The sequence below is a fragment of the Lepisosteus oculatus genome, chromosome 16, assembly GCF_040954835.1.
Source record: "Lepisosteus oculatus isolate fLepOcu1 chromosome 16, fLepOcu1.hap2, whole genome shotgun sequence".
In the NCBI taxonomy this organism is placed as follows: Eukaryota; Metazoa; Chordata; class Actinopteri; order Semionotiformes; family Lepisosteidae; genus Lepisosteus; species Lepisosteus oculatus.
The window spans coordinates 4408451-4434396 of record NC_090711.1 but is presented as its reverse complement, the minus strand read 5'-3'; the positions used below and the strand labels follow the sequence as shown (position 1 = coordinate 4434396).

At 39.2% G+C, this 25946-nt stretch overlaps 1 protein-coding gene across 3 annotated transcripts in view; it reads left to right on the top strand.

The window, feature by feature from the left end:
• The first annotated feature begins 260 nt into the window (after window positions 1–260).
• Window positions 261–25946, top strand: part of lama5 (laminin, alpha 5) — an 85629-nt gene continuing 59943 nt past the window's right edge. For all 3 annotated transcript variants that reach the window (XM_015365137.2, XM_015365136.2, XM_069179616.1), the window contains exons 1-3: window positions 261–1010; window positions 5439–5591; window positions 25242–25359. In XM_015365137.2, coding sequence (XP_015220623.2) covers window positions 738–1010; window positions 5439–5591; window positions 25242–25359 — 544 coding nt within the window. In that variant the 5' untranslated portion in view covers window positions 261–737. The remainder of the gene's footprint in view (window positions 1011–5438; window positions 5592–25241; window positions 25360–25946) is intronic.

Sequence of the window (25946 nt, the reverse complement as noted above, 5' to 3'; positions counted from 1 at the left end):
GCTCAGCTACATACACTGCATTAATACTTCAAGTTCTACCACTTTTTTTCCCTTAAATTTCTGGAAAATGTATATCCTGTTAACCTTGGGCATTTCCCATCCTCATAATCTCAGCTTTGGTTATCATCGTAATGGCTTGGGCAGAGCCGCACAAATAAGATATTTTTAGGGCAGAAAAGGGAAGGAAAAGGCCGTCCACCCACTGGACGCCTCCCTCACTTTGGCAGCGTTTTCATCAAATCGGCGTGACCCGAGTTCCACTCTTATGTTAATCCACGGGAATTATGGCACGGGATAATACTTCCACTTGTTCCGTGCAAACGTCTTAATATTTATGGAGTACTCCCGCGGACAACTCCCGTGGCTGTTTTTCCTTCCCGAGTCAGTTTTCAGACCAAGAACAAATAGGATGCAATTACAGTCGCGCAATCCCGAAGCCGTGTGCGTCTGCTGAACAAAAAAAAACCTGCCATCTATTGTGGTGTTTCCACAGCTGAGGGGGTGGGGTGACTGAGTCGGATAGCTCAAATTGATGCATCATCAGTTGATTAGATCTCCCTGATGAGCGGAGCTCTGGGACCGCAGTCCACTACAGTTCACTTGGCAGCGGAGTTTCAAAGTACTGCCCTACAGCTGCGGGACTTGTGCAGTTACCGGACAATGAACTAATCAACGGCCCGGATCGCCTCATTACTGTATCCATCCCGAACTTGTTAGTCTTGCTTTCCCAGGTGAAGATGGCGAGAGGACCGGTGGGAATAAACGCGATATCCCTTTCCATCTGCTGTTTCGCGACTATCCGCTTTTTATCCGGGGCTTATGGCCAGGAGCTTCCGACAAACGGAGTGAACGGGTTTAGTTTGCATCCCCCGTATTTCAATCTAGCTGAAGGCACCAAAATCACGGCCACCGCAACTTGTGGAGAAGACGAAAACGGGAGAGCAATTCGGGATCTGTACTGCAAACTCGTAGGGGGGCCGGTGTCGGGGGATCCCGGCCAGACCATCCAGGTACGCTGTTGTAGAGTGACTGCTGTTGACTACGACTGGAAATGTGAAGAGTATACCCATATAATATTAAAACAATGAGCTCTAAAAACGTTCATGCTTCGATATCTGAGCTGCTGTCCATTTTTTTTCCGGGAGACATAAAATACCCGCTTTTCCGTTCTGTAGGGTTTAACTCACCCAAGTAAAGTCGATTATCATTGCAATAAGCGCTTGTGCAGATTAAAAAAAAAATAAATGAATGAGTGGGCTCTTAATGCCAAGACATTTCTTGCACAATTAAAAACGTTAATTTGAGATAGTCCCTGTAAACATTAAAGTTGTTCTTACAGCAGGTAAGGACGACCGAAAGCCACCGATTTGCTATAAAAATAATCACCGATTAAGATGTTGACCACGTTTATTCGAGAGGTTAAACGATTGGTCTGACACCCGAAAATACCGCGTGCTTGTAAACGTTTTTCCGCATTGCCCCTGTTGAGCAGGGCATAGGAGAGTAGGAATAACTGTAACTATCAACGCCTGGGATTTCTTAAAACCATGCCAATTCTCAGTAGAGACCACATCTGAGTTTCAGTAACCATTAGTTTGCTTTTTGTCGAGGTAAAAAGCGATTTAACAACTCGTTACAGAAGCTGGGATACAAAACAGAACAAGAGCTGAAACACCTGCCCTGCACTTGCTTAAGTGTAACTTCAATAGAATTCTTTGAGTACTTTGTTGTAAATACAACACGGTTTATTGGAGCTAAACTTTGAATTTGGAGCAAATGTTGCTTACCGCGACTGAACTACAGAAAGACGAAATAATTTTGTATCATGAGCTTCGGTTTTAAATAAATATTTGTTTCATTTACAAATATTACGCACTAGCTTATAAGCTGCTTGGTAGGCATTCTGCTGTCTGAGATGGCTCCAAAAGTCAGATTTTATATAGAGACATAATTAATTTGCATTATTGCAGTCAGGTTACGTAGTAAAAATTACATAATTGCTCATTCAACATGCCAAGTAAATGTGTCAATTACTGCAGGGGAATCCTTAAGGAGTCTATTGGGTTAGTAATTATGTTTTGCACTCTATAGTTTCATTGCAAATAATTGAACTGGATTAGGTTGGAATTGTTTGCATATGCAATTTGTTGTTCTGCAGTGGTTTTTTAATGTCGATAAAAGGACAAGTCAGTTTGGTTGCACAGTACTTTAACATTTGAGCTTTAGGCTCAATTTCTTTCTAATCACGAATATCAAGACATCTGTATTAAACAGGGTTTAAATGATATAAGTGCTTTATTTCTGATCTGAAATAGGAAGTTCTCCAAGAACGTTTCTTTTTAAAAAGTCATTGTATATTTTTTTGGTGAGCTGTCCCCACAAAACTAGGTAGTGGATCTTTTAGGTACCAAATATTTTAACAGCACAAATCTAAGGAAGCAATTCATTTCTTCAGGGCATTTCCTTGAGGAATTTCAAATATTTCCAGATAAAGCTTTGGAAAGCTGGGGTGTGGCTGTCTGAATTGTTCCCTGTGAGTTTGGGATGATGGATGGATCCAATCAAAGAGAATGCCAATGGTATACAAGGAGCTCATATTTTAGACCGCCTAAGGCAAAGTCCCCCAAGGTCCATTGCCAGAAACTAAGATTAATCCTCAGGACAGTATTTGTCAAGGAACAGTCCCGGGAATATCCCACTGTTACAGGTATATGTCGTAGGTATGAAAGACTTGGAAAACCAGTTCTAAAAGACCTCTGTTTTAATCAGCGTCAGATATATTCTACATGTATAACTTCGATGTCTTTAAAAACATCTGTCTTGATATAAAACATGGGAATGATAGGATGACTAAAACAAGCATACCCAGAGAGAGAGACAGGGAAATGGATTTGAGTCTGAAAAGTCAAGAGTCTTTGAGATAAGTTGAGCATGTCATCAGGAAGAAACGTCTGCAACGTTGCATCATAGCAGATGTTACAGAGACCAGCAGCTACATTTAAATCAGCAGGCTGGGCACCAGTCCTCCCCCTTCACATGGAATTGCAAGAACTAGTCTTAACCCCAAAAATGTATTGCACTGGGTTACATGGCTGTTTAGCTTTCTTTAAAAAACATATTTGGATAGCCAGTATCCTTGCAGCTTTGCTCATAATTAAAAATCTAAGAAAGAATTTTAACTGAGGCTATTGCTAGTTAAGTGCAAGATTTAGATTTTATTTTAGATCCGGTTGGATTTTACAAGAGTGCTTTTATTTTTATTCTCTTGCATGAGTTATTATACATTTTATTAAAATGTTTGGAATGCTGGTGTGAGAAATTGTTAGGTCCTGTTCAACACTTGGCTAAAATTCTTTGGTAGAATACTTTAATATATTACTGCTAACTGCCTTCTGTATCCGGTGTAGTTAATCCCATTTTCTGGCTCAGGAATACATGTTTTTTACTAATTAAAAACAGTAGGAGTTTGGAGGTGCTTTCAATTTTCCCATCTCTTCTCACCAATGTTTTAGTAAGTCAAGTCTATAAACCAAGCCAACATCAAGGCGTAGTTTTCCATTTGCAATAAAGTATCAGAGAGAAGAGCGTCTTCTGTCATACTATTTTCACATGAATCTATTTTTAAAGATAATTCACTTTTTTAAGCATGATGTGGAAGCACACAGTTTTTATTTTAGGATACTCTTTTGCTGGAACTAGCTTTTTTGTCTGTTTTGTCAGAGGAATAGTCTTCGGAATATATTAGCAAAAGTTATTTAACCATGCAAGCAAAATTGTATTTAAAATATTAAGAACACATACAAATTGTAATATGTTCTTAATCATGCATATGTGTTTGCTACTGTTTTTCTCACATTGAAAGAAGAGCTAGACCATTTTCTGTGTTAATCTACTTTTACTCTATTCTGTTTGCACAGAACAGACATTGAGACTCTCTAGTTATACAGTATAAAAGAACTCTAGACCTTTGTTCTGTTTCTCAAGCATTTTTAATGCTTGCCTTTTAAAAACAGTCTTGTAAAGTCTTTAGAAAACAGTCCTTTGCCCTTTTACCCAGTCTTTGGTTTGTTAAAACAGGTTCCTTTTTGCTAAAGAACCGAGAGACAAGAGCAGGAAGGTCAGTGTACTGTGTTTGTGGCACTCCTTGGTCTTATAAGTCAAGAACAGGAAACATTCAATGTGGGGATTTTGCAATGGCAATAATGAACTCAGAAGTGCATGTCACCTTGTGAACTCTGGAACTTCAAAGGGATTAGGTTTCCCTTTCAGCCTTTTCAATAATTTGTTAAATTGGGCTTTGATAGCGGGACTGATAAAGACCTCTGTGAAGACATCGGCACTGGCAGTGTTCACCCACCTACTTGTTTAACTTTCTGTACGTGTTCGGTGCAGTGTTCTGAAAATGACACTAACTTCACTGCTTTATTAGAGGGCAGTACCTGTAATGTAACTGGAGACCTACAGTGTCTGACTACAAACTGAAGTTTTGCTGTTTATTATTTCTCCCTCCTTTTTTCATTTTCACAATATCAAAAGGGTCCATGCCTGTCTGTGAATTGATGAGCAGTTGTTCTATTTTAAGAAATTTAAGTGTGGTCCATAACAGGAGTGTTTATAATACGTTAATATTGTCCAGTTAGCTTTAATCAGGAAAATAAACGGATTAACTGTGGTTCATCAGAAAAGTTGATGATGATAACATTAGCAATGGAATGCTTGTCATTTTCATATACACTAAGCGATTCTATCACAATGTAAAGCCTAGGCTTATAATTTTCCTGCACCTCTTCCTCCACAGAATAACTCACTAATAGACTCCATGCATTGATATTGGTGTGCATAATAAAGTGTTTTCTGGTATTGATTAGTTTTTGTGAAGCTTCCAGTTATTCCCTCTAGTTTTGCTCCCCAAACGTAGCTCCAGACTGTTCAATTATTTGGATCAACCTTATTGATTGTTTTACAATTTTAAACACTATCAAGTCTCCACTCTGCCATCTTTTCTCGAGACCAGAACGAATACAATCCTTGAGTCTGTCCTCATAAGTCTTCCCCTTAAGGCCTGGGATGAGTTTTGTTGCTCATTTCTTGACTTTATATAATCCCATTTTTTTTTACAGTGATGCAGATATACTGTAGTCTGCATATCTAGTCTATAACTTAATTAAACATCTTTCAGAATTTCTAAGTTGCATGGCTCCCCTATTTCAGTTGTTTTCAGACCTGGTCTTGGAATTCTTCTGTCTTCTGTTCTAGTTGAACTTTGGATCACTGAGGCTCTTTGAGTTCAACTGAGAGAATCATTTAACCGCTGCCCTAGTTTCTTCCAAGATTTTAAAATCCTCTTCTTAGAATCAGTGTTGTGAGACACCGTTTTGCCTCTGATGAAAACCTCCTGGTTGTTCTTGAAAGTCTCACGTGCTTGCTGTGTCTTTCAGGGTCAGTACTGTGACACGTGCATGAAAGGAGACAGTGACCGAGCGCACCCCAGCACCAATGCCATCGATGGGACAGAGCGCTGGTGGCAGAGCCCACCTCTGTCCCGCAGCCTGGACTACAATGAAGTCAACGTTACTTTGGATCTGGGACAGGTCAGTGCATTCCCTATTCGCCCCTGGAGTCCAAGGGGCTCACAACCTGCTCAAGCAGTCAAAACCCAGTGGTGCAATATAAACGTTTGTGATCACACTTCAGTTCAGTTGATTTGTCATATGCACAAGTGCAATAAAATGCTTATTTGCATGCATGCTCCAATATAAAGACATTAAAGGAATCACCAAAAACATAAACACAGAACAGGGGCAGCAACAATAAGAACTTAAGTAACACACAACTTTAAAAAATCATCAGCGTGGGCCAGTGGTAGGGGTAGAGTTCAGTAATCTGACAGTTTGTAGGAAGAAACTGTCTCTGAATCTGGAAGTTCGTGCCTTTATGCTCCTATAACGCTTACCAGAGGGAAGGGGGGAGAAAAATGAGAAACCAGGATTAGCGATACTTCCAGTCTTCCTGAGACAGCGAGTTGTAAGCGAGTTAATCTGAGACGGCGAGTAAAACAGCGAGTTAGCCTTTAGTTCACTGAGGTCTAATGTTAAAGATCTGATGACTGGGGGTCCTGTACGCTGTTTTGTAGTTTTTCACTATATGCTGTGGTCTGTACACACTTTTGATAAATGAAAGAGGTTCCTTTTCTATCTTCAAAGAAAACAAAAGAGAAAGGGCACAGATATTTGTGTTCTTGTGTTTCAACATAAAAGTGGATTTGGAGGACTTTTATTATAAAGAGGCATTAAGCCACTTATTTGAGGATTTTATCCCACTTCATCCCATGATATAAGCCAAATAAGGTGCATATGTTGCACATGGGTGTTAATCCCATAGACCTATATTTGGATAAAAGCTTAAACTCTGCTCTGACTTCCCAGGACTCCTGAAAGCTCTAGTGAACATATTTTAAATGTGACCACAGCAGCATGTTGCTGATGGACCCATTTTACAGGAAAAGTGTCTGCTTCTAAATCACAGCATCAATATTTTATGCGTTTCCTTAATGAACAAAGGAAGGCCTGTCTTTTAGGAAGAGACTATGCGTGAAACAATGCTTTCTGTTGTTGTAGGACAAAAATGATATGCTGTACTTCCCAGAAAATGTCCTGGCACAGCACATTTGTTACTGACAAAATAATTTTACTGACACAATGTTAAATAGCACTTTGTTAGACTTGAATTTCAGAGACGTGTAATGTGTTGTATTTGGCTCTTGCTAATGTTTGTGTGACCTGAGGTTTAAAAGAAATAGGTCATACAGCAGAATTACTCAGGTGTAGTGTTTTTGTTAATGTGGTAATGCTGAATATAGTTTTTCCTTTAAGCAAAAGGCCTTCTTACAGAGCTAAAAAGCTCTGGATATTTTTTTTGACAAAGGCACTAGGAGTGTTTTCTTTTTGGTTAGGTACTTTGTCGGTTTAGTTTTCCTTCGTTTCCAAATCTCTGCAATCCTCACTTCCCTCTCCCCCTCCCTCGAATGTAACCAGAGAGCTGTGACTAGCTTCTCGCTGATTTCCTAGGGTCAATAAACCATCTTGTTAAAAAACAATATCGGGCTATCATGGAACACACAGCAGGATGGAACCTGGACCCTGTGGGAACAGGGCGTTCTGAAGAGATTCCTGAGTTAATTCAGCCGTACTGGGCTTTTATTTCTGTTTGTGCCGAGGTAGGAGTGCTCTTTGTCAATGGGCGAGGAATCTAGGTTGCAGCTGAGGAGGTGGTGACTGGCTGCTTGACCCCAGAGAAGGGTTGGAATGCTAGTTAACCTGATCTTTGTCCGTACCTGCGGGAATCTCCTAAACCTCTTCTGCCTCCCATATATAATTTTTCCAACCTTTCTAACAAGCCTTCAACCTGTCTTTATTTTGGAAGCAGAGGAATAAAAATAAGAATAAGAATGGGTCTGAGTCACTGCAGTCATACTTTTATTGGACTTAGCAGTTACTGACTGGATAGATAATTGTTTTATTATTATTTTACTTGTAAGCTTTTTTTGTATACCATTTTTTTAAAGCCATATAACATGACTATTTTCTTTATCTGAACTTAGATTTTAAAATTAGTATCCTGTTTGTGTTTTGGTGTGCTGTGGCAGATCTTTAAGTAAGTAAATTAATGAATGATTGATCTATCCATTGGCAAAAGCACCTTATGGAAAGGTGTTTTTTTAAGATAGTTGATGTTTGGTCGGTTGACTCGGCAGCAGCTAATGACAGCTCTGGCTAGGAGCCGGTCTTATCAATTAAACACTTGCCTTCTAAGCAATCTAAGGCATGAAACTAAAAAGTAAGTTTTCATTTGGTCTATGATTTATCCTCAGTGACATTTGGACAATTAAAAACAGAGTGAAAGCAATGGCTAAATTAAAACATAACTAAATTGAAGCATCTCTGTGGTGGCCTGTGTATTCATTAGGAATGCAGATTGAAGCCAACTACAGTATGCAGATATCGCCTGTTCAGGACTGTGATTCCGCATGCACAACTGGCACAACTCACAACTGAGTGCTACTGAGTGCTACTAGTTTTGGTTGAGTTTGAATTGGCTGAGGTGTCTGTCCTTAACCTCCTGTTGAAAAGTGACCCCTGTGAGACTGCTGTGTTGTCAATGAGAGCCATATCTCTTCTCCGATTGGTGCTATAGAGACCGCAGCAGACACTGAAGGCATTATATAACAGCAGAAATCTAGGAGGGATGCACACTTGAACCTTACCACACTGTGGTGGAGCAAGAGCAGCAGTAGTATGTCGAATTAATTTACAATTACTGACTTAAAATCGGAGGAGTATAATTCAAACCAAGGTGTGATTCCAAATTAAAAAAATAAACTGCCTATGCCTTATTTAATACTGTAATGTATCAGACATGATTCTGGAATGCTGGTTATGTACTGTAGTACGTTTTAAAATTCAATTGTTATCCGTCCTTCTTTCTGTGCTTCCAATGTCTTCTTTAGATTAATTGCTTTCACTAAATTCAGCAGTATTTCTTCAGGTCTGGCAAGAACAAGGAAAGTCATTTGTCAGCTGAAGCATGTACTGTCTGTTTTCTTCATCTTAATCATACATATCCCCAGAGGCCAGGAAAATGTTTTAAGAGATGTATAATGGGTAGTAAAAAACGTCTGTCTCACAAGAGTTTAAAATGTCTTCAGCTGTTTTTCATTGTAAGTACAGTACAAGGCAGTGGGAAATGCAGTCTGGACTGACGTTAAATAGACCTGAGCGATAAATTAATAAAGGAGATAAAATAAGCTGTTTACTTAATAGATTTTATTTCCACGAGAACTGGTGTGATTATTTTAATGTTGTGCCCTTTTGCACTTTGAATTAGTGAAAATATTTACACTTCTGCAAGGCATAAAAAGCTGGATTCATTGTCCCAGCTAGCCTGAAGCAAGCTGGTGCTTGTGTATCTGCTGCTTTGTGGATCAGTGTGCGTTTGTTCCAGTGGTGTTCAAGAAATGTCTGTGCGTCGTCAGGAATGTGACACTTCAGGAGAAGCGCGGTGAAGGCTTTTCAAGCACTTACTTTGAAAAAAGGTGGTAGTTTATGAAAAGGGAACCGACCACATCCTTGTTTATGCTTCTGAAAAGAAAAGGAGCTGGAGTTCCAGTTCCATTCAAAGGCAGTGCCATTCATAGCTATTTCTTATACTCCTTAAAGCACAGCATTGAGGGACAAGTGTTTGGATAGCTACCTTCTTGTTAAAATATCTCCGTTCTTCTCTAAATTACCTCATCCTTTTCTTTGGCCAATCCCAGATAAGTTTAATTGTTTTCTTGAAATATTGTGTCCTGTGCTACTCTTGCTAGCAAGCATGGGGACTAGATGAATTCTCCCCTTCTCTTCTCTCTCCCTCAGTCCACAGGCTTTTCTCTTTTCTGATGTGTGGAAATTTTATTATCAGGTCTTGTGTTGCCTCTCCTTAGTTTTCTTTCCTGCCTTTGCTCTGTCTGTGTTCATGGTGTAATCTGCAGTTGGTTCGCTGGCATGCTTTCTGAATTGTGTTGTTGTAGTGGAAAAAGAGAGAAGGTGCTTTTCTGGGATTTCAAACAGAGCAACTGAGTCATGATTTTCTTTCCTCATAAAGAGTACAAATGAATAGTATTCCTTCAAACACACATAAGTCTTCAGAAGTCAAAGGCACATTGGGATTGCTTTGACCAATCAATCTGAACTGGCTTTTTTATGTAACTTTTTAATGAGTTTCATTACTAAGGGTAACCTGTATAAGGTCTATTGTCAGTTGAGAGAGTGCCAGTGTTACTCCTTAAGTGGTGAACATTTCCTAACATTGATTTAGCCTCCTACTCAAATGCTAATGCCCGTACAGGCATTTAAGAACAATTTCCCTTTCCTGTGATTTAGCTAAACTGTTCGTTCTAAGATTAAGGTCCATATCCTTTAGCTACAGTAGTTCTCACGGTTTTGGCATTGTGACTCTTATACACACGTTAAAGTACCTATGTACAGATGTAGCTTGAAGTGACAAACTAGATCTCTTTGTTTTCCCCAAATCAGTCAAATCTGATGCCTTGTTCTCTCAGTGGTTTGTAACCCCTTACTTTCTGCTGCAAGCAAGGTTTCAAAAGTTTCAACTTCTTCTCTTCAGCTGGTAAATCATTAGTGACATTCGCTACATCAGATCAGCTAGGGATCAGTTCTTTCTCTCTGATGGATTGTGGACAAGGTAGTTACTTTTTATTGTGCCAGCAGGGACTGGAGCAGCTCGATGCAGCAGCCCATTGAACATCTGGCCCCAGTGGACAAAATGTAGGCTGACGTTTGAGTAGTGATTCTTTTAAACAATATATCAGCATATACATATTTCTAGCCATGTAAATATAAGAAAGTTGCTATGACATATAAGCTTTTCTGTGCTTTTATAAAAACCATGTATTTTTTAGAGAAATATGGAATTTCCAATTTGATATAGAAACATTGGTCCTTGACTCACTTAGTAGTCCTGCAGGCATGTAGAGCATTTAAATTCCTGACAAGAAACAGTGGGAAACAGCAGTTCCGACTGTAATTGATTCAAGCATCCACTCCAGGACAGACCCTGCTGTTCTTTAGCTCCACAAACAAATATTGTGACTCTTATAATTCTTGTTGCAACAAGCACGAGAGCCAGTTCTACCTACGATGATGTTATAGAAAAGAAATTCATAATAAAGCTTGTTCAGATTTTCCAAAGGTAAATACACCATGCAAGATATCGCACACCTTGAGTCCTGACAATGTGAGCATTGTTCTGTTTCTTAGATGCAGGTTTCTACGAGCTTGGGTTCCTTGCAGTCGAAGCTGGTGACATGTGTGTGTCAGATTGGCGGTCCCCTGCTTGGGAACAGCCTACAAAGATCCTACTGTACGGGGCTAGGATTACCTCACCCTCCACACAGGAACTGTGGTCGTCTTGTCAGTACGCTCCTCTCTCAACCCCTCATTCTTTCATCATGCTTACTGAACAGGAAAATGAGCTTGGCTGCAGCCAGATTCACAGACTGACCTTAATAGGAGAGAAGTTGGAGTGTATAACGGAAGGCAAGAAAAACAGGAGGCGTGGAGGAGCAGAGCTACGGAGACATGAAGCAGTTGAGCCTGAGAGTGCAGTGTTGTAAGAGAGCTGCCACAGCCCCTCTCCACCTGTATGTGGTTTTCAATTTCAAAGATAAATCTCTTTTTTAACCACTCTGCCCATATCCCAACTATGCTCTTGCTTGCTGGAAAACTTAATTTAATATTCACAGCAGGTTTTTTTTTTAAATTACTATCAAAAAATGTCAGTTAAAAGGGTGTCTTTTGAATGAATCATCAGAGGAAAACTACAGCATCTAAGCACCATAAACTTTTTTCCGTAAGGTTTTCTTCTTGTTTTCTGGAGGTAAGAAGCAACTGATTTAGCGCTGTTTGCAGTTTCCTCCTCTGATTGATTTCTTTTGGGCAGGAGTTAAAATCATGACAATATAATAACATTTTCTTACTCCTTGAAAATGAAACTCCTGAGCCAATGTCTGTCTCTAGAAGACCTTTAACAAAAATGACCTTATAAGCTAAGAACTTAGGCAGTTAACAGAATAGACCATAATTAGGAAAAACAGCTGCATCCACATTCTTTTGTTCTTAGGTGATTGGATGTGCAGATTCCTACAGTGGGAAGCAGTGCTCAGAAAGACAGCTGTCACAGGTGCTGAGTGCTGAGAGTCAGTAATCCAGCTGGGAAGCTGTTGAAGGCCAATAAGCAGGTTGTTTTTTTTAACGACGCTACTAACACACTTCTGTATTGCTGTGGATCAGCAGAAGTGCGGTAATGGGACCAGCCATATTTGGCTGTGGGATCTACGGCTTCTGGCAGGAAGCCTGTTATCAGTCTCTGAAGCCCTTGCAATGTTTGCAGTGAAAAAAAGTCACACCTGTGAGTTGTTGGCTTTTCCCCACTCTTTTTGAGACAAACCTGCAGCAAAGCTCTGTTCAGCCTGTAAATCAGCAGGTTTAAGAGTAAAGCCATGGTAGCAACTGCACCTAGTAGAGCATAAAATTACACCTCAATGTTACTTCGCTTATCAATGCTACAGTTGCATGACTTTGCTGTTTCTAACCTTCTTTGTGATTTTCACAAACAAAAATTCAATTTTGTTCTTATCACTTAAGTAGCATAAAACACAGTACATTCCAGTGTCTGTATTAGTGCATAAGATATTAAGAAGGCAGTTAAGATTTGTGCCAAAAACCTGTCTGATATTAAGTGCCAACTGTTGTGAAGGATTAACAGTAAACTTAATTTTGTTCATGTAAGTTTTGGCTACCTGATGATCTGAAAAGGTTATTTCCTTTTCAAACTGCATTTTAAAGATTAAGTTTTCAGACTGAAAATGAGTGACAGCACAAACAAACAAACAAACTTGTGTTTCTAGACACCAAGATGAATTAATTGAGTGAGTCACTACAGTGATACTCAGGTTTTTAGGGTTTGGACTGTTTGCTCTTTAGAGTTAAGAATGAAGGTTGTTTCTCTTGAAAGAATAAGCTGTTCCTATTTCACCCCCTGCCATTTTTCGAATTCACTGGAAACCATGGCTCATTTGTGTTGTGTGTAGTCACGAACTCTAAAGGCATTCCTTACTTTGGGATGTGGTATGGTGTTAGGTTTGGGCTAACAGTTTTTGGGATTGATGTGAAGGTCAATAGTAACTAAGGAAGATGTTGTATGTGCTATGGAGTGCAATATATTGCCCTGTGCTTCAGTTTTCACTTTTTATTTCATGGCCTACTTTGGTCTGAAATTAATATTTCTGAGTAAAAGCTGGCTATTGATTCTGATTCACATGTTTCGTGTAGTAATACTGAAGCATCACTTGTCCTTTCTAGTTTGATGGGTGACCCATGTCTCTGTGATTTGTGAGCTAAGGGACACTGTTTTTTGTCTTTTGGTTTATACATGTTATTCATTAACCACTGCACATTTTTACACATCATTTCAGCTGCAGCTACATTAGAACATGCAGGGCTAAGGGACCTGTTTGTTAGGAATCACACCTCCAAAGACTATAGGGCCCCAATCCCATGTCAGGCAGGATCTACTTATCTTCCTGGTTGCCACTGGGTCTTTCAGAGCTTCGGTCACTCGAGTGCAAACAGTTGTTAACCTTGGGGCACCACAGCCTTCCCTGAAATTTTGAAGGAAACTGTCAAACTGTTTGAACTTCGCATTAGGAGCTGGAGGAGGGAGGTGGGCTTCGGAAGCTGTACACAATTTGCCAGGGCATGCAAGCATTTTTGTTCTTTGGCAGTGCAGTTGGCCAAACCAAGGAAGTAACTCTGTGTCTCACTCACTCAAGAGTTATGCTTGTGAGCTGTGTGTTAAAGCAGATGCAGATTTGAGCATATACTATAGATAGTACATGATTGATTCCAGTGTCTTATTCTCTCCCATTTATTAAGAAAACAAATAGAAGGATTTACAGTGTTCTGCTGTGGTCTTTTCCCTTCCAATTACACTTATTGGGTCTGGTACATTTTATTTCTTTGCCTTTTTTTGGAGCTTTTATGAAAATGAAAACCTTTTCCTTTTAAAAAATCATTTCCACTTAATGGTACTTTTTTTGCTATTTCAATTTTTGTTTTTCTTTTCAGCTCATCGGGTCCCTAGGTTCTCTATTGTCATACTCAGAAACAGGGCACTTACCAATAGTTATATTTTCAATTACTTGTGCCTGTAAGACAAAAACAGAAAAGCAGTTATTCTGTAAACAATGGAATTTGGCAGGTAATTGAATGAAACTTTGACCTTTAATTACAATTAGTTAAACTGCTAAATATGTTTTGAAGACTGAAAATCACTGCAGACTGTTGATAATCAGTCTACAGGGTGCTACAGTCAGGTATGTTTTCAACCCCTCACATAGTGTACTGTCCATCCATTTCCTAAACACTTCTTTCAGTTCTGGGTCATGTTCTGGGTCATGTCATGTCTATACTGGCAAGTAACGGGCACAAGACTGCACCCTGGATGGGGCGCCAGCCCATCACAGAGCAGGCAGACACGCACAGACAATTTCCATAGAAGCCAGTATGTCTTACCAGTATGTTTCTGGACTGTGGGAGGAAACAAGATCATCCGTAGGAAACCCATACGAACTCTGGGAGAACATCAAACTCCACGCGGATAGCTTCCCTGGTCTAGAATTGAACCCAGTGCTGCGAGGCAGCAATGCTAACCCCTGTGCCACTGCACTACACACAGAGAAATAATGATATCTTAGAAACCTACATGCATTACCTGCGTATTGCATTCAGCCTATAGAAAATACAGTCTAACAATCCTCTTAATTATCGAGACCAGTCAACATAGCCGTGCTTGAACTTTGTTTCGTGTCTCTGGTGTGTACAAAGCTGTAGCTTAAACTTTTCTTCCTGGCCACTGCCTGGCTGTAACAGTTTCTCTCCTTAATCTTTGAGGCCTGTGTGGTGTGAAAAGATGAATGGCTGAAAGGTGGGTTGGGCCGGAGGTTTCTGTCTGCACTTCCTCATTCCCCCACAGGTGCAGCTAAACCTGTGCACACAGTATATATTATTTATGTTTATGCAAATATGTAAAAAAAATCTTTTTGGGAGATTACGCTGTAATGGAGAATTTGCATTAGAATCTGTTCCCTCAGTACATTAAGCAAAATAGTACTACTAAAATGTAGTCATTAACTTTAAACAAGTAAACACAGTTAAAAAATGAAATCCTGAGGGAAATTCATCACCCTTTTCATGCTGAGGGCACTGCTTTGCTGGGAGTATAGCGGCTTACACATTGCACCTCTGCTGGGGAAACCTGTCTCTATGTGCAGCTGTTAGGCTTCCTCCAGGGAGACTATTATTATAGGTTTCCTGTTGGCTGTAGCTAACACAAGTGTGGTTTCTGAACACAGAAAGTAATGATGCCATAACCAGCCAAAAGCAGCCCTGTCTGCAGCTTGCCATTAAACCACAAGGTTTCCGTGTAAATCATTGCGCGCTGTAGGCCATCGTTCAGAAGATCAGATTCAACGTGTGTGCAGTACTTGCTGATTATTTTGGGATCAGCTCAGCTGTTTAAATTCAGCTTTAGTGTGGCTGTGCAAGTCAGGTCTTCTTGTTGGGTTATATAATTATAAACTTTTAAAACCTTATCAAATCTATATACTATAGTATAATGTAGTGGAAACAGTAACATGCAGGAAACCATTGTGAAAACGAGGGATAAGCAAAGACTGTGTAAGCTAAGGGTGTCCAATCCTAATTTCACATGGAATGGTAGAACACTGTATTAAATTCTCCATGCTGTAATATAAAAGACATATAGGAAGACATAGCTCTGTCACACTTTAATTTTTTATTTCTATATTATTAACGGTTTGATTTTATGCTGACACTGCTGTACCTTAGAGAGAGTTTGGGTACACCATATGCATTTGATTTATTTTATACTGGCATTCCCTTTATAGACTCTGAATGGCATAGGTTCTCTTGGAGAAATAAAAGCAGTCTAGCAGTTTTTTTTTAAAAGAGTACAGTTTTTACTTTTACAAAACTTGCTAAACTTTACAGAACTGACTGAATCTCTATATTAGCGATCGGGCTCTTCTTTCTTTTTTTGCTCACATCTCTATTCTGCTGTGCATGCCCATGTTGCCTCACAGAGGAATAAAACATTTCACCCGAAGTATAATATCCTAGATATTAGGGGAACAAAGAGATTTGGCTTTCGCTGTTTTTAATCTGGAGGTTTTAGCAGCTGTTTTTATCTGGTGTAGGAATTTGAATATTACAGATGAAGAAATTTCATGGCACAGCTCTTCCAGGAATTCCACTAATTGAATGAGTCACTTATGTTTTCTTCACGGAGTGCTCTGGATCTCTGTTGACTCTACTCTTAGTCCAATATGTTCTGTCAGTGGGTGGTTAAGGTGTCTGGGTGTGGGTACAGTTCTTTCCTGTTCATTGTTCTATATGGGAATATTCCTTGCTTAGACCTGGTGCTCACGTCAGGTGAGGACTGCAATCTTGGTCTTTTATAGCAGTGTAAATGGGTCTGGTTAGAATTCTGGGGCTCTAGGTCACCGTTACCCTGTGTCTGTCATGCCAATACCCCTGTACTGCTCTGCCACTCCCACTGTCACCACCAGTGGGGCAACTGGAGGTTCCCAACTGGGATAATTCTTCAAACCAAGCCAATGCTTATTCCTCACTGCAGCCATGTTACTTTGTATCTTCTGAACCCGAGACAAGGTTACAGACACTGCATTTTTTACGCAACTGTTTAAACACTGATGTGCTGTGCATATTATTTGACCATTTTTGTGACCTATAACTGGTGCACAAGGTACCCTATACTTCCAAGTTCATGTACTGTGTTTCTGTGTCAGCTGTAATTGTTTAATAAAATGTATTGCTGTTCAGTAAAGGTTTTTCAACATTAGGATGCCAAAATAAACAAGTTTAGAAATAGTCTGTATCACATGTGGGTAATATGTATTATGGCTATTTAGAAAAGCTTGTGTACTGTAGAGTTTATAAAACAACTATTTTTGTTAATGCACAATTATTTTATTATCCTCCGTGATACAATAAATAAACAATAACCCACAGGATGTTATTCTTGGGAATAAAAACAAACTAATATTAGCTCAAGTGGCCGGATCTTCAGTGTGTAGCTGAGGAAAAAATACAATTGAACATTAAAGCAGAGATAAACAGCACAAGTTCCTTATCTGCTTTCACTTCTAAAATAAAAAGACCAAATATACAGTAAGTTGCCATAACACTCTACATACATTGATTGCAACACGACCTTCATGGCTTCTTGTAATGTTTAAACATTTATCAAGAGGACATTGTGGACTTCAAGTCTGCACACAAGCATAAATAACTGAGACTACTGTATTTGTATGAAATATGAAATATGGTTACTGTTACATATAGAGGAACCTGCTTATGTGAATAAAAAGGAGATCTCATTTTTAGTGAAATATTAGTTACAAGAATTGGTGCCTTGACATGAATGTGGGTTAAAAATATGCACTGCATGTTTTTAATTGTTCTAGCCAGTTAAACAGCTACAGTAAGCAACTTAATTTGTGTGGCCAGTTTTATTAATAGACTTACTGTATGTCAGAATGTCTGCTTTTTCTAATGGTTGATCATAGGAACTGCACATTGCAGCCTTTTCTCTCCTTTTCACATGCTTTTTGTAACAGAAGTAGTACATGAGAGCATTTGAAGTAAATGAAGATTATACTGACAATATAACTGAAACTATTCTTATTATGGTGGTTACCAAATCAGAGGGAAAATGCACGAAGAAAGGTAACAATTAGTGATCTAAGGATAATGCATGAATCTGTATGCCACATGAAACTACATCATTGTGTTTTCACTTTTGAACCCCAAAGGCATAGGTTATTATAACACCCAGTTTAATATGTGTGTGGCCCCCATATAGCACAAGACACCCCGCAGTTGGGCTTCCATAAGATCTGATGCAAAATACATGCTGTAATTTCTGGTGGTAATGACCCATTGCGAACAGATGCTTTGAGAGGATTTGCAAATTCCAGACAGAATTATAGATCTAATACTTTCCTATTCCCAGGAACGTGAAAGCTCTCCATTCAGTCATTTTCTCTTTATGTTTACTGTTCTCTTTGTTAAATTTTGCATGCCCTTGCATGTTCCTAAAATAATTAACCCTTAGAACCCAGGCTCTGCTGCCTGACAAAGCCTCCCTTTAGAATTTCGCTGAGCTCTTGTAATGTCTTTTGGGTAAAACGCTAAGATCTGCAACATCTCCAGCAGAAAATAGTTGATACATTTTGGGAACCCAGTGTTTATCTTCAGTTTGCAACTTCTTATGTGGCTTATCAGGTATGTCTTTCGTTTTCCAGCTAGGCTTTCCCTAACAAGTTACAGAGGCTCATCTCCAGCTTGTTAGAGCATCATCTGAGGGTCAGTCTGCCATTGAGAGAGCAGAAGATTTAGGAGACCTTGAGTTAAACAAATGCAGAGGAGGAGAAAATGCAGGCTGCTTTTCTAAATGAAAGTGACTAACTAGGCTGCTTGTTTCTGCAAACTGATGATTTGTTACTTCTTTAAATGTTCTGCTCCAGAGATCACAGAGGCTGCTTCAGCTCTTGAAATATTTTTGTTTTAATTAAATAACAGCAGACAAAGTAATAGTTACAATAGGATGGAAAAGGCATTTCAATGCTCCTGTCTTTTAGCCATTACAATTCAAATTGTTTGAACAGTTTTTCCATTGAACACTTAGTTTCAGTACTATTCCCTGGCTTGATGTACTTGATGTATTGCTAGGCCTTTTAGTGGAGAAACATTAACCAAAGAAAGGTTTGGAATTCAGAGAAAGGCATTGGAAGCAAGAATCAAGAAAGGGAATGGATTTGAACATTCATTTATGTCAGGGTCAATGAGTTCCAGAAACATACTGCAGAAAATCTGTAATACGTTTTCTGACCTTTTACCTGTGTTCTAGTAAATGCTGGTCTTATATTTTTAGTTCTGTTTTTTAAGAAATGAATTGTAGACTGTATATACATTTCATTTTTTTCCTGCTTGAAATCTAGACAAAAGAAAATACCTTTTGTTCCTTTTAAGCTGTTTTCATGAGGTTATGTGTCTGAGGTCAAGGTTGTGCGTGTTCTTAAGCAATTAAAAGAAAAGGGCATTTGGATGCCGGATGCATGTGTCAAGAATTTTATTTTGAAATTCACCTAAACAATGCGTGCCACCACAAGCCGAAGGAGACGAGCATCTTATCTGCTGTAAACTGTGGTTATTGTTGCTGCCGTCTCGTACTCAGATCACATCATTCCTCAGATATGCATGCTTCACCTGAATGTGGGTTGGCATTGTGTGAGTGCCAAAGGTGCTTCATTTTAAAGATCCCAATTGCATCTACCTGCCACTATCTGTCTGAAATCTCCTTTATTATGCCTGTGGCTGTGGCACAATGCAAAAGCTGCTCTTTTATCCACGTTTTTTGGCCTTTTCCTTGTTACAGTATGCTAAACTAATATTTATATAAACATAGTGCTGTGTCATTACAGCAGTTTAGTTTCCCTAGTGGCATGGTTGAGTCAAAGACTATTAGGAGGTTGATTTCTGTGTAACTGGCTTTGTTGCCACTAAAGAAGAATAACACGTTGTAAATACTTAATTGTGCCACTCAGAACATCTCTGTTCTATTTACACATAAATAAGAACAAAAACGTTTTTTTAGATGGGGAGGCTTCTGCAAAGGCAAATACCTTCCAGATCAAGCTCAAAATCTTACATTTGAAGAGATTTTGTTTAAGATCATGTTTTAAATTGCTCTTTTGCAATATTTAAGTTGGAAAACATCTTGGACAAAAGTATGTATCCTATGTATTGCAGCTATTGTTCCAGCCTAATAAATTCTACCTTTATTGAAAGGGTAGCTAACAGTTCATCTTGAACCCTTCCACATGGCTTTGTTGCGAGATAACTACCATAAGACTTGAGTTTCAGAAATGCCAAGCATGTGGTGAATGTTTTGCTGGCTGGAGAGGTAATTCCAAATGCTTGTGCATAGGCAAGCAGTGGTTATTGTCATCAGCGGAGATCCTGTACACTTTATGCAGACATGCAGCAGCACACAGAAACTAGGGAGTCTTATACGGTTCTCATCCTAAATTGCAACAAGCACTTTATCTGGAAATACACCTAAAAGGGTTTCTCTCTGGTGACTCTCCCCCAGGCACTGCCCACTCCAAGGGCCTGCTTTTGCAAAAGCTGCTTTTAATTAAGGCACAGCATGGGTGGAATCCCAATTGCGGGGGCAGGAGAGTGAGAAACCGAGTGTATTGACAGCCACAGCTGGATCCAGCTCTATCCAACTTTCTCCTACATAAGCATTTCATTTATCACTCCTCTTCTCCCAATCTGCCCTCCCGGATTCCACTGAGGATGCTTTTGTAAATATTTGAAAACCTAATGAGCAGCTTGTTGGCCCTTATCAGGCTCCTTGAGTTAAGGAGTCGATATGGAGTGGGGGCAGGGAGGTAGAAGGGTAGTGATGCCAGTGTCCGAAGAGAAAACCTGTCAAGGGGGTCCACCTTCGGGCTTCATCAGCTCCGTTCCACATGGGCCACCTGTTTGGTGAACAGTGTGTGAGAGTCCTGATACTGTGGTAGCCACACCTTTACGCTCTCACCGATTTAAAGGGCAGAGAAAAGGCTCCTCCAAGGATGATCCATATTCTCGTATACTTTAGAAACTAAAATGGAATTAGATCTTTTGATCAAATATCGGTGATATCTGATGGTTTCCTTGAATTAAGAGTTTGCTTCAGGTCCAACCATTACATTTCAATGGGGGTGTAGTGCTGGACTTTGATTTAGCCTGTCCAAAATGTGAAATTAGTCTTCTGCCATCCTGTTGTAGATCTGCTTATATGATTGTAAGGGGACCAACTATGCCTTCCAGAACTTGCAGATGCAGTGTTGACCTCATGGTTATGTTAGAAATGACAAGCTGTGCAGGTCCTGAGGCAGCAAAGCACCTTAAAACCATGATCACCCCACCACCATGGTGAAGACCAAACTCACAATGTTTCTGACCATCAGAAAGGACAGGCCAGCCCAAACTCAGTTATTGGTTACTTGTTGCAAATTACTGTACTTAACCACCTTCTTTTAATCTAAAAAAAACATTGAAATATATAGAAGGGTATACTTAAACTCTTTTGGCTTTTTAAGAAAAGATGTATTTTCATTTAAAAACCAGGATATAATGGTAGGAAATTATAGTTCCAGTTATTTTAATTGTCTTTATATGTTTAATAATATGTAAATAATAATTTTCTTTAGATCAGGTGATAATCAGTCTTTTCTTTTTCAGTTTCTTTGCTGAAACCTGCATGTATTCAGAAAATAAGGCAAATGAGATTTCACATTGTGTGCAGTATCATGCAATGCATAATTCAAATTAATGTTTACCTTTAGAATACATTTCTCTTATCTTCTAGTAAATCTGTCTAGCAAAAACTAACCTGCCAAATTACTGTTTCAGTTGATTATTAATCCACAGCAATGTGTAACCAGTCATTTATAAAATTATTTTCAATGCTTCTTGCTGTAGTGGAACACTTGTTCAGCTTTTCCTACCACCAAATCAAATCCCAGCTAAATTCTGTTCTCATTCTGTTTTCATTGTAGTCTCTTGCAAGATTTGCAGCCATGTTCTTTTTGCAATACATTTTTAGATTTTGTTTTCTCTGTAGAGCAAAAAAGTCTTGCATAGTGAGTTTTTTCCTGCTGGGTTTTTTAGAAATTATTTTGCAACTGATAATTACAGCACCTTGCAGCCTGTTACACTCTGCTGTCTGGCTGGACATCAAGAAGGTTTACGAGGACTAATGACTCATCAGAAATCTGATGCTGTATGAGGCCACCAACTAAGTGGATATGTTGTCTTGCCCCGATTATGAAAAGCCTAACTGAAAAGAAAATGTAAACTTGCATCCAATTAAACGTGAAATGGATTAGCAACCTTTTACAACCATGACGTTTTCCACTCATGAATCATACAGCTGTTAGCTATATTTGAGAGATGGCTGAAAGTGATAAAACTGTAATGAAGCTCAGGCAGACAGTTGGGCCAATGGCAACTTGGGATCCATCCATCTGCTGAAACATATCCTGGTCTACAACAGTGGTTTACCAACACTTAATTAAAAAGTAAAGCTGTAAATCTAGCATCATTATAAAAATCAGGATTTTGACATGGCTGATGAGGAGCATGACTAGAACAGTCACTGACATGCTTTTTGTACAATAGCTTTAAATCGGGAAATATGAATATGACTTGTCATGTCCAAAGTTGAGTTTGCTGGATGTAGCTGTGTTGTAGACAGATGGGAGGGGGAAACACTTTGCACGTCCTCAGTTTGGAAGTTGATGTTTAATTTTTTTCCACAGAGTGTAAATATTCCTCAGCCGGGACTGTGAGGCTGATGAATGAAGTGATCTTTTTTTTTTATTTAAACAAACCCATCGCCTGCTGTAATCCCCTTCTCAGATGGCAGAACTGTAGACCTGGTTTGCATCAGCAGTCAACCCCTTTATCACCGCAGAGTCCAGCCATAACGACTGGAAACTGAAGAAAAAGCTGAAGTGGTCTGTGCAGCCTTGAGCTTTTCTCCCTGCTCAGCAGTGCTTGTGCCTGTTATGTGACTCTAGTACTCCGTTCAGACTCAGGGCATCCGTCTCTGTGGGCAGTCGGACATTTTCCGCCTGTACAAATGCGATAATATTATGTTTCATTGTATTGCAACTTTCTATGTACATCTCAAAGCACTATACATAGGAAACTGTACCGATGTACAGTAAAATGAAGACATACAGTATGAGTACATTTTCAAATCCAAAATTAAGTTTTAAGAATCCAATTTTGTCCAAATGCGTTTTTAGATGGGATGTAAAATCACCAGTGAAAAGAGAGACATATTTCATTTGGGAATGAGTTCCTGAGTTTAGGAGCGCAAGTTGGTGGTCCCTTGCACCTCAGCTTCAGTGGTAATATGATTATATGACTGATACCCAGTCGATATTCTACAGTAGCTGCTCCAGCAAGCAGGGCATTACAGTAGTCAAGAAAGGGATGAATCAGTTTCTCCACATACACAACATGGTGGGTGGCGATAATCCCATTTTACTTATGTAAAATCCACAAATGGAATAAATGATGCTTGAGAGTTGTTATAACTGATGCCATCTGTACAGTAAAATTAATGCAAGAACAGGAAAAAAACAAAATGTGAGAGTGTCTTCTGAAATACAAAATTAAGTTGAGCACAGGGCGACATTTGTCAAACAGCTTTCAGGACTGTGAAACAAAACATCTTTATTGCAAGACTGTCATGATTATGAGTTTCTGATGTCTTATAATCAATTCATATAACTTTTTTAGCATTGATGGTGTTTCAGCTTTGTGGTTCTAGGGTCAGAGTGTTCAGGCAGGGAATTAAAGACCGATGAAAACGGTTAGTACTTGTTTAAAATATAGTAATAGTAGTATTCTTGAATCACTGCCAAGCTTTTCAAAAATATCTGTAGTTCATAAAAAAACACGCAAAATGTTATTCTCCATACTTACTTTGCAGCAATGGACACTTTTTTAAAAAACTAAGATTATACAGAAATATTTAATATGAATATTGCATAGAAAAAATAAAGGTGTTTGATTTCAGATTATGTGTGCATAGAATATTGAAGGTTCTTGCCAAATTTGCTTTGAGAAGGTGCAATCTTGTTAAAGGAAATCATCGGTGGTATCACTCAGTAGGCGCCTCAGCGATAGGGAAAAAATGACAGCAATCGTATTGAAAGGCCTCTTTCTGGTTGCTTCTGATCTGACACAGATGCGTCTTTGTTCCGTCATTGTAGAGGGATTCATAAGGAAAAAATTCCTAGACATTCTCCAAACATCCCCAAGTTTAAACTGGGCCCATGGTGTCTATTTCTGGAGCTCTTGTCATTAACATTGACCAATATTTTACAGTTCTAACACAGCATAATGTGGAAAATGGAATGAAGTGAAGGCTGGTGCTGGCCAAAAATAAAATAAAATCAAAATGACACAAAAATACAATCCCTATTTGTTAAGCTAAGTGATCATACTACTTATTAGGATTAGTGTACATAGTCCATGAAAACAGTTCCTAGGACTAAATAACAGACAGGACTGCATGGATGTCAAATGTCTATGCCTGCTTCTGAAATGTTTCACTAAAAATGGTTTAAAGTTTTTATTGTTCTATGATTGTGCAATGTCTGATGTCAGGTTTCTGTATATATAGATACATTATTTTGATTTTAAGAGTTATTTGGGAATATTCAGCAACTTCAGAGTGGGCTCTTTATTCTCAGAACTAGCAGAAGCTAAAAACAGCACAGTGTTTCTATCTGTTGTGGTGTGACAGTGAATATCATTTTTAGTGTGCACTCTGGGCATAACAATTGCCCAAAAAGTCATTAATAAATAATAATAATAAAATGCATAAGGCATGCATAATGAATTTTGGCTGGTTTTCAAGATCTGCTGCTATGCCAACAGCAGCTGCAAGCAGGATTTCGTGGGAACCGAGTCCTGAGGCGAGAAAAGCTGATATAAGCTAAGGAGTGCCTTTCACAAGAAGAGCTTACAGTGACCTTAGCTCTTCATAGACATGGGATCCTCAATCACCCTGCATTATCTGTGCCATGTATAGTATATACTATAGAATACATTTATAGCATAGTCTTCCCATTTCACTGCTTCTCATTGAGTTTTGTTTGACTTTAAAAATTTAATCTCTTAAATCCAGGTTAAACAAACCAAAAGAAAAAAGGTAATTTATTTTTTGGCTTTCACATCTGCCTCTCCAATGTTCACTACTGTTGTTCCTTCAATTTTGACAGTGGAGTATTTAACACTGCTGAAGTTCTAGGGAGCACAAGGCAGATCATGTAGGTTTGACCAAGGATATTCCCTCTGTAAAAATACAATGAAAGCTTGTCTTTAGAGGTACATTAATTATCAAGACTCAGTGCTCTCTGATCTCTGATGGAAAGTGCAGAGATCAGTAAAGGGTTTTGTTGCCCCCAGTGCTTATATGTAGCATCCCTCCTAATTCAGATTTTACCTTGTGTAGATTTGTTATATAGAAATAACTTTGCTCTTTGCTATGTTCCACTGTTTCACATGCTGTTCAGTATGTATTTCTATATTAAGAACTACTCAAGGGAATTATTAACTTATCACAGTTCAGTTAGGCTGTGTGTACTTTTTATGCCACAGTAGAAACTACCACTATCACTACCACAGGAGTGCTATCTCACTCTTGGGTAATATTCAGATTCCAGTTTTCACATGCAAGCATGCAAGACTTAAGATTTGTGAACATGTCTGATTTGCAGACACAACAACATCAGCCCAGTCACAGTATTGTAAGAGAGTTGTTTAAACAGGAAAAAACTTGTGGTTTAGCACTGCTCACTTGTGTTAACTAAAAAAGGAAAGGGACACCGAGTGACTAATCAGGAAGCACATTTTTACGTGTCCTATGGGCTTGAGGATGCAGTGACTCAAATATCTGCAGGAGGCTGAATGAAGAATAATGTGTTGTTTTTGCTTTCCCCACAGCTCTTCCATGTTGCTTATGTGCTCATCAAGTTTGCAAATTCACCAAGACCCGATCTTTGGGTGCTGGAGCGATCCATAGACTTCGGCGACACCTACCAACCTTGGCAGTTTTTCGCCTGTGAGTAACAGTCAACCTTCCAAAAGGATGAGGCAGAACTCTAGAAATAGCTCTCGGCACTAAGACTAAGACCCGGTGCTCCAGGGAGAAAAAACAAACTTTAGTCTCCTCTGACATGTTTATGCATTTTGATTCCAAGCTGGAATGGATGATGCGTGGGTATTACTCTGTATTTAACGGCTTTGCAGCAATTGTTCAAGGGCAGACTGCTCCGAGACAAACCCCAGACAGAAGAACAAGTGTTTGTATGGAATGCCAACCTGAGTTGTTCGCTGAGCAAAACAGACAGATCTTCACAGCGCTAGAGAGAGAGAGAGACAAAGCAGGTTCCTGTTGGTTCTGCCTTTGGCTTGTTCTGCCCTATTTTCCTGGAGACCTCTCTGTGGGATTTGCTGTTTGTCACCACACTGAGTAAGATTATTGACAGCGTAGGTGAGGGCAGAGTTCAACTGCTGAAAGGCGAACAAAGCACTGTGCCCCTGGCTGCACATTTTCTTAGAAGTATATTTTTTTATGACATAGTGGCTTCAGTGGCATACTGTTTTCTCCTACAGACATCTTTCTAATTGAACATAATTGATGTCCAA